Raw genomic sequence first — 16,767 nt, forward strand, 5'->3', positions numbered from 1 at the left:
GGCTTGAAGGTGGGTACATGATTTATTTATTACTATCAAAAAGGAACAAACGAAAAGCGCGCACAATGGCGGAGGTTAAAAAAACTTGGTGAATGAAAACAAAACTTGCACAAAGGCATAAACTGAACACGGAATAAAAAAAACACTTACTGTGGCATAGGACCGTGAACAGGGCTTGAAACGAGAGGATAGCAGGGTTAGAAAAGATATGGCACCAGGACGAACAACAGAAAATGAAAAGCTTAAATAACACAGACATGATTAACAACAGGTGCGTGACTCAAAACAGGTGCGTGACATGACAGGTGAAAACTAATGGGTTGCTATGGTGACAAACAAGAGTGCATAATGAGTCCAAACGTGGAACAGGTGAAACTAATGGGTAACCATGGAGACAAGACAAGGGAGTGAAAAACCAGAAACTAAAAAGTCCAATAACTAAACAAAACAAAACATGACTAAAACAAAACATGATTACACAGACATGACAATGACTGTTTCATCTGATAACTAACTAAACCCCACATATTGTAAGTGTGCAGTTGAATGACAGAGACAAGGAAACTACCCTTAAATGAATAAATATTGAACAAAACCAAGACTCTGTGAGACGTCTACTTCGACTGAAAACCAACTCAAACCTAAACAAGCAAGCACTTTGGCAACAGAGGCCAGAAAAAATTCCATCTGAGGAAGAAACCTTGAACAGATCAAAAAGACTCGGTGTGGGCTGGCTTTCTCCCTGGACTGGAAACTAACTGAACTCTACATTTTAAATATCGTTTAGAAGAACTCCTTCTAAAGGAAGAAATAATAATGTCAACTTTTGACCACAACTGTAAATAAATAAAGCTTGACTTGATTTAATTAGTCCGATACCCCATACTCTCTGATTTTGGCGGTCCGCTCCCTGTATGATCAGTGTCAGAGCTTGGTCCTCATTGCCGGCAGTAAGTCGGACACGTTTCCAGTGAGGGTTGGACTCCGCCAAGGCTGCCCTTTGTCACCGATTCTGTTCATAACTTTTATGGACAGAATTTCTAGGCGCAGTCAAGGCGTTGAGGGGATCCGGTTTGGTGGCTGCAGGATTAGGTCTCTGCTTTTTGCAGATGATGTGGTCCTGATGGCTTCATCTGGCCAGGATCTTCAGCTCTCGCTGGATCGGTTCGCAGCCGAGTGTGAAGCGACTGGGATGAGAATAAGCACCTCCAAGTCCGAGTCCATGGTTCTCGCCCGGAAAAGGGTGGAGTGCCGTCTCCGGGTTGGGGAGGAGACCCTGCCCCAAGTGGAGGAGTTCAAGTACCTCGGAGTCTTGTTCACGAGTGAGGGAATAGTGGATCGTGAGATCGACAGGCGGATCGGTGCGGCATCTTTAGTAATGCGGATGCTGTATCGATCCGTTGTGGTGAAGAAGGAGCTGAGCCGGAAGGCAAAGCTCTCAATTTACCGGTCGATCTACGTTCCCATCCTCACCTATGGTCATGAGCTTTGGGTTATGACCGAAAGGACAAGATCACGGGTACAAGCGGCCGGAATGAGTTTCCTCCGCCGGGTGGCAGGGCTCTCCCTTAGAGATAGGGTGAGAAGCTCTGTCATCCGCGGGGAGCTCAAAGTAAAGCCGCTGCTCCTCCACATCGAGAGGAGCCAGATGAGGTGGTTCGGGCATCTGGTCAGGATGCCACCCGATCTCCTCCCTCGGGAGGTGTTTAGGGCACGTCCGACCGGTAGGAGGCCACGGGGAAGACCCAGGACACGCTGGGAAGACTATGTTTCCCGGCTGGCCTGGGAACGCCTCGGGATCCCCCTGGAAGAGCTGGACGAAGTGGCTGAGGAGAGGGAAGTCTGGGCTTCCCTGCTCAGGCTGCTGCCCCCGCGACCCGACCTCGGATAAGCGGAAGAAGATGGATGGATGGATGGATTGATTTAATTAGTTCTAACTTATATCTGTCAGGACACGTGGAGGCACGTCAGTAAGATCGCCCACAAATTGGCAAATCCTAAAGAGACGGTCAGAAAGCGGCTTGAAGATGGTCTGTAAAATATAATCTCAGCAACATTTTGACCAAAGAACCACCATTAGATGTTATGTAGACCACACGGAAGTAGAAAACAAATCACAATATGACCCTTTTAGTATTGAATTACCTTTTTTACGGTATCCAGCATGCTCTTCCCTCCTTGCCAAGGTTTGGCGTTTTTCCTGATGCAGCTCAGACTGGCCATGCTGTGCCACTTCCTGTCCTCCAGCTTCCTGTGGAAGGTGTTGGCCAGCAGCAGTACCGAGTCATAGATGTAGCGGTTGGTGATCTAGAATCAAAACAGAGGAAAAAAATCCCAACATTCATTATTTCAAATCAGTCAACGTGCGGACATGTCGGGCCAATCAAGTCAGTTCTCCGGCCTCAGCGGGGTGGCGGACGTGGAGGCACGTCAGCCTGTGACGGATGACACCGTGATGTACCGCGACTCCTCTCGACGAAAATAACGAGGGGATAATGAAAAGACGGACGACGGCCGGGAAGCGAACGCAGGTGATGTGCGCCACCTCACGTTAATGAAGCGGCTATTTCACCGTGGCGCTACTAAGACACCAGCTCATACATCAAAAAAACTATTTTTAGACACCAGCATACACAAACATTCAAAGCGTGGGTGCCAGAGATTCTCATTTACTGGACATGCACATATTTGCTCTCTATTTTCTCTCTAAATGGAATCAATAACATGTGCTTCTACTGTACAGGCTATGGCAGATGGAATTTACAAACCCTGTTTCCATATGAGTTGGGAAATTGTGTTAGATGTAAATATAAACGGAATACAATGATTTGCTAATCATTTTCAACCCATATTCAGTTGAATATGCTACAAAGACAACATTTCTGATGATGCCAGCAACACGTGACAAAGAAGTTGGGAAAGGTGGCAATAAATACTGATAAAGTTGAAGAATGCTCATCAAACACTTATTTGGAACATCCCACAGGTGAACAGGCAAATTGGGAACAGGTGGGTGCCATGATTGGGTATACAAGTAGATTCCATGAAATGGTCAGTCATTCACAAACAAGGATGGGGCGAGGGTCACCACTTTGTCAACAAATGCGTGAGCAAATTGTTGAACAGTTTAAGAAAAAACGTTCTCAACCAGCTATTGCAAGGAATTTAGGGATTTCACCATCTACGGTCCGTAATATCATCAAAGGGTTCAGAGAATCTGGAGAAATCACTGCACGTAAGCAGCTAAGCCTGTGACTTTCAAATCTTCAGGCTGTACTGCATCAACAAGCGACATCAGTGTGTAAAGGATATCCCCACCTGGGCTCAGGAACACTTCAGAAACCCACTGTCAGTAACTACAGTTGGTAGCTTCATCTGTAAGTGCAAGTTAAAACTCTCCTATGCAAGGCGAAAACCGTTTATCAACAACACCCAGAAACGCCGCCGGCTTCGCTGGGCCTGAGCTCATCTAAGATGGACTGATACAAAGTGTGAAAAGTGTTCTGTGGTCTGACGAGTCCACATTTCAAATTGTTTTTGGAAACTGTGGACGTCGTGTCCTCCGGACCAAAGAGGAAAAGAACCATCCGGATTGTTATAGTGGAAAAGCCAGCAATGTATTTTCAGTTCTTATGTGTCTTGTGCATGTTAAAGAATGGACAATAATAAAGCATCTTGAATCTTGAAATGAGTTCACTCTTGTTCGTGAACGTTTAAGGACACCACCTTTCGTTTTTTTTGCACCTGTCAAATGAAATGTGCCGTTCAAAAGCGGAGAGAGGTCACTAAAAAAAAAAACGCAGAATAATTCATTTAGAGAAAGGCCTGGACGACACATTGAAGTCAAGGTTTTTTGTATTGTGTCAGACAGATAAGATGAAAGGACACTGTCTCTCGCTCTCTCTCTCCCTTGTCACTTGTCATCCACTCTCTCTCTCTCTCAGCCTTTTCTGTGTAAATTAAAGCAACAAATGAAATCAGAATCTCAGTGGGGAGCCTCACTGTTGAGTGGGTCTCTTGCACTCCGTGTAAGTGAGACTTGCCATGCTTTGGTGAACACCATCATCTAAACCTTGGTGGTACCCAGCAAGTATCTTTGTGAAATGAGTCACCCACAAAGACACGGAGCAGTGTTTAAATGATGGCAAAAACATGGAGAAATGATAACTATGTAAGAAAACATGCAATGGAAGCGCTGTCTCTCTCCTTTGTTTCCGCTGTCTGTGTAGGTGAAGCAGCTTTTTGTGGAATCCAAGCATGTAGTGGAAAATTACAGTTACCTTAGGGCTGCTGGATAGGCTCCAGCTTACCCGCGACCCGATGAAGATAAGCGTTGTAGAAAAAGTCTGGATGGATATCAGTCCATCCATCCATCCATCCATCTTCTTCCGCTTATCCGAGGTCGGGTCGCGGGGGCAGCAGCTTAAGCAGGGAAGCCCAGACTTCCCTCTCCCCAGCCACTTCATCCAGCTCCTCCCGGGGGATCCCGAGGCGTTCCCAGGCCAGCCGGGAGAGATAGTCTTCCCAGCGTGTCCTGGGTCTTTCCCGTGGCCTCCTACCGGTCGGACGTGCCCGAAACACCTTCCTAGGGAGGCGTTCGGGTGGCATCCTGACCAGATGCCCGAACCACCTCATCTGGCTCCTCTCGATGTGGAGGAGCAGTGGCTTTACTTTGAGCTCCCCCCGAATGACAGAGCTTCTCACCCTATCTCTAAGGGAAAGCCCCGCCACTCGGCGGAGGAAACTCATTTCGGCCGCTTGTACCCGTGATCTTGTCCTTTCGGTCATGACCCAAAACTCATGACCATAGGTGAGGATGGGAACGTAGATCGACCGGTAAATCGAGAGCTTTGCCTTCCGGCTCAGCTCCTTCTTCACCACAACGGATCGATACAGCGTCCGCATTACTGAAGACGCCGCACCGATCCGCCTGTCGATCTCACGATCCACTCTTCCCCCACTCGTGAACAAGACTCCGAGGTACTTGAACTCCTCCACTTGGGGAAAGATCTCCTCCCCAACCCGGAGATGGCACCTCACCCTTTTCCGGGAGAGAACCATGGACTCGGACTTGGAGGTGCTGATTCCCATCCCAGTCGCTTCACACTCGGCTGCGAACCGATCCAGTGAGAGCTGAAGATCTTGGCCAGAGGAAGCCATCAGGACCACATCATCTGCAAATAGCAGAGACCTAATCCTGCAGCCACCAATCCAGATACCCTCAACGCCCTGACTGCGCCTAGAAATTCCGTCCATAAAGGTTATGAACAGAATCGGTGACAAAGGGCAACCTTGGCGGAGTCCAACCCTCACTGGAAACGTGTCCGACTTACTGCCGGCAATGCGGACCAAGCTCTGACACTGATTATACAGGGAGCAAACTGCCACAATAAGACAGTCCGTTACCCCATACTCTCTGAGCACTCCCCACAGGACTTCCTGGGGTACACGGTCGAATGCCTTTTCCAAGTCCACAAAGCACATGTAGACTGGTTGGGCAAACTCATATGCACCGTCATGGACCCTGCCGAGAGTATAGAGCTGGTCCACAGTTCCACGACCAAGACGAAAACCACACTGTTCCTCCTGAATCCGAGGTTCGACTATCCGGCGTAGCCTCCTCTCCAGTACACCTGAATAGACCTTACCGGGAAGGCTGAGGAGTGTGATCCCACGATAGTTGGAACACACCCTTTGGTTCCCCTTCTTAAAGAGAGGAACCACCACCCCGGTCTGCCAATCCAGAGGTACCGCCCCCGATGTCCACGCGATGTTGCAGAGTCTTGTCAACCAAGACAGCCCCACAACATCCAGAGCCTTAAGGAACTCCGGGCGGATCTCATCCACCCCCGGGGCCTTGCCACCGAGGAGCTTTTTAATTACCTCGGCAACCTCAGCCCTAGAAATAGGAGAACCCACCACAGATTCCCCAGGCCCTGCTTCCTCATAGGAAGACGTGCTGGTAGGATTGAGGTCTTCGAAGTATTCTCTCCACCGATCCACAACATCCACAGTCGAGGTCAGCAGAGCACCATCCCCACCATACACGGTGTTGACACTGCACTGCTTCCCCTTCCTGAGGCGGCGGATGGTGGTCCAGAATTGCTTCGAAGCCGTCCGGAAGTCGTTTTCCATGGCCTCCCCGAACTCCTCCCATGTCCGAGTTTTTGCCTCCGCGACCGCTGAAGCCGCACACCGCTTGGCCTGTTGGTACCTGTCTGCTGCCTCAGGAGTCCCATGAGCCAAAAGAACCCGATAGGACTCCTTCTTCAGCCTGACGGCATCCCTCACCGCCGGCGTCCACCAACGGGTTCTAGGATTACCGCCACGACATGCACCAACCACCTTGCGGCCACAGCTCCAATCGGCCACCTCGACAACAGAGGCACGGAACATCGTCCACTCGGACTCAATGTCCAGCGCCTCCCTCGTGACATTTTCAAAGTTCTTCCGGAGGTGGGAATTGAAACTCTCTCTGACAGGAGACTCTGCCAGGCGTTCCCAGCAAACCCCCACAATGCGTTTGGGCCTGCCAGGTCTGTCCGGCATCCTCCCCCACCATCGCAGCCAACTCACCACCAGGTGGTGATCGGTAGAAAGCTCCGCCCCTCTCTTCACCCGAGTGTCCAAAACATGAGACCGCAAATCCGATGACACAACTACAAAGTCGATCATGGAACTGCGGCCTAGGGTGTCCTGGTGCCAAGTGCACATATGGACACCCTTATGTTTGAACATGGTGTTTGTTATCGACAATCTGTGACGAGCACAAAAGTCCAACAACAGAACACCACTCGGGTTCAGATCAGGGCGGCCATTCTTCCCAATCACACCTCTCCAGGTTTCACTGTCGCTGCCAACATGAGCGTTGAAGTCCCCCAGTAGAACGAGGGAATCTCCCGGGGGAGCACTCTCCAGTACTCCCTCGAGTGAATCCAAAAAGGGTGGGTACTCTGAGCTGCCGTTTGGCGCGTAAACGCAAACAACAGTCAGGACCCGTCCTCCCACCCGAAGGCGGAGGGAAGCTACCCTCTCGTCCACCGGGTTGAACTCCAACGTGCAGGCTTTGAGCCGAGGGGCAACAAGAATTGCCACCCCAGCCCGTCGCCTCTCACTGCCGGCAACGCCAGAGTGGAAGAGAGTCCACCCCCTCTCAAGAGAAGTGGTTCCAGAGCCCTTGCTGTGCGTCGAAGTGAGTCCGACTATATCTAGCCGGAACTTCTCCACCTCACGCACTAGCTCAGGCTCCTTCCCCCCCAGCGAGGTGACGTTCCACGTCCCAAGAGCCAGCTTATATAGCCGAGGATCGGACCGCCAAGTGCCCTGCCCTCGGCTTCCGCCCAGTTCACACTGCACCCGACCTCTATGGCCCCTGCTATGGGTGGTGAGCCCATTGGAGGGGGGACCCACGTTGCCTCTTCGGGCTGTGCCCGGCCGGGCCCCATGGGGACAGGCCCGGCCACCAGGCGCTCGCCATCGTGCCCCACCTCCGGGCCTGGCTCCAGAGGGGGGCCCCGGTGACCCGCGTCCGGGCGAGGGAAATCTTGGTCCTTTGTTAGTGTTCTTCATAGAGGTCTTCGAGCTGCTCTTTGTCTGATCCCTCACCTAGAACCAGTTTGCCTTGGGAGACCCTACCAGGGGGCATAGAAACCCCCGGACAACATAGCTCCTAGGATCATTGGGACACGCAAACTCCTCTACCACGGTAAGGTTCTCAGCTCAGAGAGGATATCAGTCCGATATCAGCAAAAAATACTATTGCACATAAAAAAAAAAAAAGCAGCACGTTTTCTTGTGCAAAGCTCGACAGCCAGTTAAATTCTAAAGGTCCTTCAATTGGCAAGCATAAGGTTTTTTTCTTGTCTTTTAGTGAAGAAAAAAACATGGTAGGCTGTAGGATAACAGCCACACAACAGCCAAACACACGGCATGCGTAATAATTAGAGATGTCCGATAATATCGGACTGCCGATATTATCGGCCGGTAAATGCTTTAAAATGTAATATCGGAAATTATCGGTATAGGTTTCAAAATTATAGGTATCGGTTTCAAAAAGTAAAATGTATGACTTTTTAAAACGCCGTTGTGTACACGGAAGCAGGGAGAAGTACAGAGCGCCAATAAACGAGCACAGTCACATAATATCTACAGCTTTTCACACACACAAGTGAATGCAAGTCATACTTGGTCAACAGCCATACAGGCCACACTGAGGGTGGCCGTATAAACAACTTTAACACTGTTACAAATATGCGCCACACTGTGAACCCACACCAAACAAGAATGACAAACACATTTCGGGAGAACATCCGCACCGTAACACAACATAAACACAACAGAACAAATACCCAGAAACCCTTGCAACACTAACTGTTCCGGGACGCTACCCCCTACCCCGCCCACCTCAACCTCCTCATGCTCTCTCAGGGAGAGCATATCCCAAATTCCAAGCTGCTGTTTTGAGGCACGTTAAAAAAAAATAATGCACTTTGTGACTTCAATAATAAATATGGCAGTGCCATGTTGGCATTTTTTTCCATAACTTGAGTTGATTCATTTTGGAAAACCTTGTTACATTGTTGAATGCATCCAGCGGGGCATCACAACAAAATTAGGCATAATAATGTGTTAATTCCACGACTGTATATATCGGTATCGGTTGATAACGGAATCTGTAATTAAGAGCTGGACAATATCGGAATATCGGCAAAAAAGCCATTATCGGACATCTCAAATTTTTTCTTTTTCTGCCAGCAAAGAAAAATCCATAAAATAGCCCCTGCGTTTTATAAGACGCAACGGAGGGTTCAAAGTGTAGGAAAAAAGCAGTGCCTTATTGTCTGGAATTTACGAATGTATGATTTCTGTTGTTATTGTATCTGATTAAAATCGGTATCAGCCAAAACTCAAGTTTTTTTGATTGATTGATTGCAACTTTTATTAGTAGATTGCACAGTACAGTACATATTCCGTACAATTGACCACTAAATGGTAACACCAAGAATAAGTTTTTCAACTTGGGGTCCACGTTAATCAATTCAAGGTAATGTAGTCTTGACTATCGGTGTCATATGCAATATCACAAATGCAAATTAATTTTCAGAATGTCATACAAGAAAATGTTCTTAATGTTTTACTCAAACGCATGTCATTTACTTACTCAAAACTTAGAAAAGTGGTATCTAAAGTCCAGCTGGGTGTATTTTGAAGTGAATTTTGCCAGTAAACTTAAAAGTCGGAGTCTCCTTTCTCATCTTTGCAGGGATGTATACTCACAGTATAACTATCCAGGAGACCATTTGTAGGGGGGGGGGGGGTTAGGGGCGTGGTTAAGAGAGGAGGAGTATATTTACAGCTAGAATTCACCAAGTCAAGTATTTCATATATATATATATATATATATATATATATATATATATATATATAAGAAATACTTGACGAAACACTAAGTATTTCATATATATATATATATATATATATATATATTTGTATATATATATATATATTTGTATGTATATATATATATATATATATATATATATATATATATATATATATATATATATAAGAAATACTTGACTTTCAGTGAATTCTAGCTATAAATATATATTTATTTTATTTTATATATATATATATATATATATATATATATATATATATATATATATATATATATATATATATGTCTTAATAAGGTTATCCAAAAAATAGTGCTCGATACCGTAGTAGAGCGCAATATATGTATGTGTGGGAAAAAAAATCACAAGACTATTTCATCTCTACAGGCCTGTTTCATGAGGGGGGGTACCCTCAATCGTCAGGAGATTTTAATGGGAGCATTCGCATACCATGGTTTATATAGGGCACAGAGTGGGTGGGTACAGGCTGGCCTAGGGGCGTGGTGATTGGCTCATGTGTTACCTAGGAGGTGTTTCCGTCTATGGCGGCATGTTGTTACAATTTCGCTGCGCTTGTTGAGGGATGACAGGTCTGGACGGTAAATAATAAACAGTTTCTCTTTCAAGCGTAGGTTGCATCTTTTATTATATATATATATATATATATATATATTTATATATATATATATATATATATGATAAATGGGTTGTACTTGTATAGCGCTTTTCTACCTTCAAGGTACTCAAAGCGCTTTGACACTACTTCCACATTTACCCATTCACACACACATTCACACACTGATGGCGGGAGCTGCCATGCAAGGCGCTAACCAGCAGCCATCAGGAGCAAGGGTGAAGTGTCTTGCTCAGGACACAACGGACATGACGAGGTTGGTACTAGGTGGGGATTGAACCAGGGACTCTCGGGTTACGCACGGCCACTCTTCCACTGCGCCACGCCGTCCCTATATATATATAAATACTTGACTTTCAGTGAATTCTAGCTATAAATGTATATTTATTTTATTTTATATATATATATATATATATAATAAAATAAATATACATTTATAGCTAGAATTCACTGAAAGTCAAGTATTTATATATATATATATATATATATATATATATATATGAAATACTTGACTTCGTATTTCGTCAAGTATTTCTTATATATATATATAAAATAAAATAAATATATATTTATAGCTAGAATTCACTGAAAGTCAAGTATTTCTTATATACATATATATATATATATATATATATATATATATATATATATATATATACAAATATACATATATATAAATATATATATATATATATACAAATATATATATATATATATATATATATATATATATATATATATATATATATATATATATATATATATATATATACATATATATTAAATACTTAGTGTTTCGTCAAGTATTTCTTATATATATATATATATATATATATATATATCATACAAAAAAGCGCAACCCAACACCTTACAGAACATCCACCTGGAAAATAAAAGGATCGCGGCTGAACTGGACATTGAGGACAGGGTGGACACCACAGCCAACAAGGAAGCCTTCATCACATTGAAGGACCACAAACCCAACTTCGCAAATAACCCAACATGCCGACTAATAAACCCAACTAAATCTGAAATAGGAAAAATCAGCAAAATAATCCTGGACAGAGTCAACACAAAAATCAAGGACAAAACACCACTCAACCAATGGAGAAATACAGCAGCAGTAATCAAATGGTTCAACAACATCCAAAACAAACAACAGCACAACTTTATCTCCTTTGATATCGAGGAATTTTACCCTTCCATCACGCAAGACCTACTGACTCAAGCACTAGACTTCGCCTCAGACTACGACTCAATCACAGGCAACGAAAGAAACATCATCATCCACACAAAAAACTCCATTCTCATCCACAACAGTACACCATGGCAAAAAAAGAACAATGCAACATTTGACGTCACTATGGGAAGTTTTGACGGAGCAGAAACGTGTGAACTCGTTGGGAGTTTCCTCCTCTCCCAGCTCGCTAGCCTCAATCTGAACCTTGGTATTTACCGTGATGACGGACTGGGAGTGTGTCGCGCCTCGCCAAGGAGCAGCGAGAATACCAAGAAGCGCATATGCCAAATTTTCAAAGAGAACGGCATACGGATGCCAACCACGATTGAAGCCAACAAGCAAACCGTCAACTTCCTTGACGTCACTTTCAACCTGAGAAATAACAGCTACCAACCATTCACGAAACCCAACACAACACTCCAATACGTGCACCATGACAGCAACCACCCACCCACCACCACGAAAAGAATACCTACCGGAATCAATAAAAGGCTATCGATGCTGTCATCCAGCAAAGCTGAATTTGACCAAGAAACCCCCCCGTACCAAAAAGCCCTTGATGAAAGCGGATACAATTTCACCCTCACCTATGAACCCACGCCAGGAAACCAGCCAAAAAAGAACAGAAAACGAAATGACATCATCTGGTACAACCCCCCATACAGCAAAAATGTCTCAACGAACATTGGACACAAATTCCTCAATCTGATTGACAAACACTTTCCCAAAGACAACAACCTAAGAAAAGTATTCAACAAGAACAACATTAAATTGAGCTACAGCTGCATGAACAATATACGACAAATCATCTCAAACCACAACAAAACAATTGCAAATGAGCCGTCGACCCCCAGTCAGAGCGACTCCAAAACCAACAAAGCATGTAACTGTCGAAAGAAACCTGATTGCCCCCTCAACGGGGGGTGCTTACAAACATCAGTTGTCTACCAATCTAAGGTAATACGCAAGGACATTAACACATCCGACACATATGTAGGATTAACCGAGGGTGAATTCAAAACCAGATGGAACAATCACAAGGCTTCTTTCAGGAACAAAAACCTGTGAAATACCACAGAACTCAGCAAACACATTTGGGACCTCAAAGACAATAATGTTAAATATTCAATAACATGGCAAATTCTTGCATCCAGCACACCTTACAATAGTGGTAATAAAAGATGCAACCTATGCTTGAAAGAGAAACTGTTTATTATTTACCGTCCAGACCTGTCATTCCTCAACAAGCGCAGCGAAATTGTAACAACATGCCGCCATAGACGGAAACACCTCCTAGGTAACACATGAGCCAATCACCACGCCCCTAGGCCAGCCTGTACTCACCCACTCTGTGCCCTATATAAACCATGGTATGCGAATGCTCCCATTAAAATCTCCTGATGATTGAGGGTACCCCCCCTCATGAAACAGGCCTGTAGAGATGAAATAGTCTTGTGATTTTTTCCCACACATACATATATATATATATATATATATATATATATATATATATATGAAATGCTTGACTTGGTGAATTCTAGCTGTAAATATACTCCTCCTCTCATAACCACACACACCCCCCCCCCCCCTACAAATGGTCTCCTGGATAGTTATACTGTGAGTATACATCCCTGCAAAGATGAGAAAGGAGACTCCGACTTTTAAGTTTACTGGCAAAATTCACTTCAAAATACACCCAGCTGGACTTTTTATATATATATATATATATATATATATATATATATATATATATATATATATATATATATTTATATATATAAAATAAATACTTGAATTTCAGTGTTCATTTATTTACACATATACGCTGAACACCCTCTCTGATGATGCATTGCTGTGTGGCACGCACAAAAATTATGTCTTCAAATGCACTAGATGGCAGTATTGTCCTGTTTAAGAGTGTCACAACATTGCTGTTTACGGCAGACAAACTGCTTTACGGTAGACAAAAACGTGACTGCTGTTGTTGTGTGTTGTTGCCGCTGGGAGGACGTTAATGAAACTGCCCAACAATAAACCCACATAAGAAACCAAGAATTCGCCCTCCATCATTCTACAGTTATAACGTGATTGGGCAGGTACGCTGTTTATATTGTGGGTTAGTGGACTCAGGTCCGCATGGACCTGAGTCCGCCTGAATTTCGGGAGATTTTCGGGAGTCTCCCGGAAAATCCTGGAGGGTTGGCAAGTATGGCTTACACTGTATGCTATATTTGGAGACAATACTTGCTTTTATAGTAATTAGGCCATTTTAGTCTCAATAGGCACTAAATTGTGTACAGACAATGACAGGTGAAAGGTTGTGCATTTCCTGCCCACATAATCATCAAATTGTAAAAACTCTGTCAAAGTATCAATACTTTAATACCCGCCTGAGAACTAGAGTCCTCTGCAGTGAATGTTTATTTTTTGTACCTGAAATCTGTAACTATGAGAAAATAAATAAATCAAAACAAATGGATGATGCTGGTTCTCAGGAGTAGATGAGAACCTGTAACAATTTTGTTTTGAATGATGTCAAAAAAAGAGAGACCAGTATTTACCTCCAGCTGCTGAGACTTGGTGTTCTTGGGGTCGCAGAGGGACGTGTTAATTCGGTGGTTGTGTTTGACGCAGCGCTGGGTGGTGTTCTGTGGCATGGGGAAGGTCTGACGCACCACCGTCAGCCGGCCCACCGACTTCAGCACCAAGTCCTGAAGGTCGTAGTCGGAGATCTCCTGAGAGGGCCCAAAGAAGAAGCCAGGTCAGTAGCCTATCTAATCTCCAACCACTTTGGAAAGTAAACACATTGATATTCATACCCCACCAAAGGAGTAACTCAATTGAGCTTTTAACAGGTTTAACCTTGTGTGAACGCCTTGTCCTCTCTCGTTTCTAAACAGTGCAAATGAACAATCTATTTACAGGCTTCTCGGGGCTAAAACCTGGCACAAATCCCAAACAGCTACCCACAAACTCCGGATTATGAAATCGGGAATCTAGAGAAGACAGTAAATGCCTGAAAATGTGCTAATAAAGCAATATCCGCTGGCCAAAACCGGATTAAGATTCACAGCAGCCAGTCAAGGGCGGGCCGAGAAGCTTTAAATGTTAAGGGTACACAAATGAATGCAGTTAAGACTCATAAACATAGAAATAGGGCACTTTAATGGGTTAGCCCAAAACGTTGAAAGAGCCATATTGGACATAAAAAAATAATAATAATAAAAGCCACAACAAAGTAAAAACCTTATATAAGTGTTATAATGAAGGCAACATCTATATTAGCTAGCCACACCCAACATTTCAGACTTAAACCACAGGTCCATCACCCGACTGGCAAAAACAATAGTCCAGGATATCACTCACCCACTACACCAATACATCATCCCACTACCATCAGGGCGCAGGTACAGAACTATCAAATTCCGGAGGGCCCGCCTCAGGAAAAGCCTTATCCCTGAAGCTATAGCCGCCCTTAACAGCAGGCCCGGCCGACCTGTCTGACAAGCCTGTAAATGTGTGTTGGTCATGTATGATGTCTTTTTGTTACTTTTTTGTGTGTGGTGTGTAATGTCTAGTGTTTAAATGTACGGCAGTGACAATGAATTTCCCCAAGGGGACCAATAAATCTAAATCTAAAATCTAAATATTTATTAGCCTACTATCAAAGGCTGACACACATCTTCGTTTAAAGAAATGTTGTATTTTAATTGTTATTCTACACATTTTTCCCACTCCCTTTCAGGCAAAACTGGACAATCATGCATTACATACTATACATTACCTTTTGCACTATATTAATTTATATTATTATGTGTTGTCAACTTTGTACTTTTTTATGTCATTGCCTGAAATAAATAAATAAATAAATAAATGAAAAAAATGAAACATTGGAAATAATTAGTAAAATGGAGGCTTCTCATAGGATGAGATTACTTCTGGAAATTACTGGCTCAGATAGGCCAAAGGTATAGATGTGTGTGTCCAAGTTAAAGGAAACGACAGGGTGTCTTTTTTCTAATGGATTTATTACAATCTTTGCAAGCTGGGTAACGTTTGCTGTGGTCTGGAACAACATGGCACACAACTATGAGAAATGCAGCCAATATTACATACAGATAATAAATTAGATACACGGAGGACATAAGTAAAGGAAATTAAATGAGCTCAAATAGTGGTTAAAGTGTCCGCCCTGAGATCAGTAGGTTGTGAGTTCAAACCCCGGCCGAGTCATACCAAAAACTATAAAAATGGGACCCATTACCTCCCTGCTTGGGACTCAGCATCAAGGGTTGGAATTGGGGGTTAAATCACCAAAATGATTCCCGGGCGCACCCACCGCTGCTGCCAACTGCTCCCCTCACCTCCCAGGGGGTGATCAAGGGTGATGGGTCAAATGCAGAGGATAATTTTGCCACACCTAGTGTGTGTGTGACAATCATTGGTATTTTAACTTTCACTTTATATCTACAAATGAGGCCAGTAACGTGGTGGGAGTAGAGCTAGACTCTATGGCGGTGGTGTCAGAGAGGAGAAGTTTAGCAAAGCTCCTAGCCATTATGGACAACACTTCCCACCCACTACACTCGGACCTGGCGGAGAGAATGAGCACGTTCAGTGGAAGGCTCAGACTCCCAAAATGCAACACGGAACGACACAGGGTACCGACATACCGACATACCAACAGCCATCAGACTGTATGATGCATATGTTCAAATTCTCTCTCTATTTAAATGTATAATAGACTGTATTTATATTATTCAAATGTGAATAATGCTGTATAATAGACTGTATTTATATTATTCACATGTGAATAATGCTGTATAATAGACTGTATTTATATTATTCACATGTGAATAATGCTGTATAATAGACTGTATTTATATTATTCACATGTGAATAATGCTGTATAATAGACTGTATTTATATTATTCACATGTGAATAATACTGTATAATAGACTGTATTTATATTACTCACATGTGAATAATGCTGTATAGACTGTATTTATATTATTCACATGTGAATAATGCTGTATAATAGACTGTATTTATATTATTCACATGTGAATAATACTGTATAATAGACTGTATTTATATTATTCACATGTGAATAATGCTGTATAATAGACTGTATTTATATTATTCACATGTGAATAATGCTGTATAATAGACTGTATTTATATTATTCACATGTGAATAATGCTGTATAATAGACTGTATTTATATTTTTCACATGTGAATAATGCTGTATAATGGACTGTATTTTTATTATTCACATGTGAATAATGCTGTATATTTTTATTTGTATTTTTTTTATTTTTATTAAGGATCCCCATCAGCTGGTTGCCTCAACAACCCACTAGTCTTCCTGGCAGAGGTGTGGACTCGAGTCACATGACTTGGACTCGAGTCAGACTCGAGTCATGAATTTGATGACTTTAGACTCGACTTGACAAAATGTAAAAAGACTTGCAACTCGACTTACACTTTAACA

At 43.5% G+C, this 16,767-nt stretch overlaps 1 protein-coding gene across 3 annotated transcripts in view; it reads right to left on the bottom strand.

Annotated features, from left to right (window-relative positions):
- grid2 (glutamate receptor, ionotropic, delta 2) overlaps window positions 1–16,767 on the bottom strand; it is a 1,282,048-nt gene that overhangs the window by 433,215 nt on the left and 832,066 nt on the right. For all 3 annotated transcript variants that reach the window (XM_061928893.1, XM_061928894.1, XM_061928896.1), the window contains exons 6-7: window positions 13,834–14,007; window positions 2,146–2,307 (exon numbers count right to left, since the gene is read on the bottom strand). In XM_061928893.1, the coding sequence (XP_061784877.1) occupies window positions 2,146–2,307; window positions 13,834–14,007 (336 nt within the window). The remainder of the gene's footprint in view (window positions 1–2,145; window positions 2,308–13,833; window positions 14,008–16,767) is intronic.

This window comes from Nerophis lumbriciformis, linkage group LG33, assembly GCF_033978685.3.
Source record: "Nerophis lumbriciformis linkage group LG33, RoL_Nlum_v2.1, whole genome shotgun sequence".
In the NCBI taxonomy this organism is placed as follows: Eukaryota; Metazoa; Chordata; class Actinopteri; order Syngnathiformes; family Syngnathidae; genus Nerophis; species Nerophis lumbriciformis.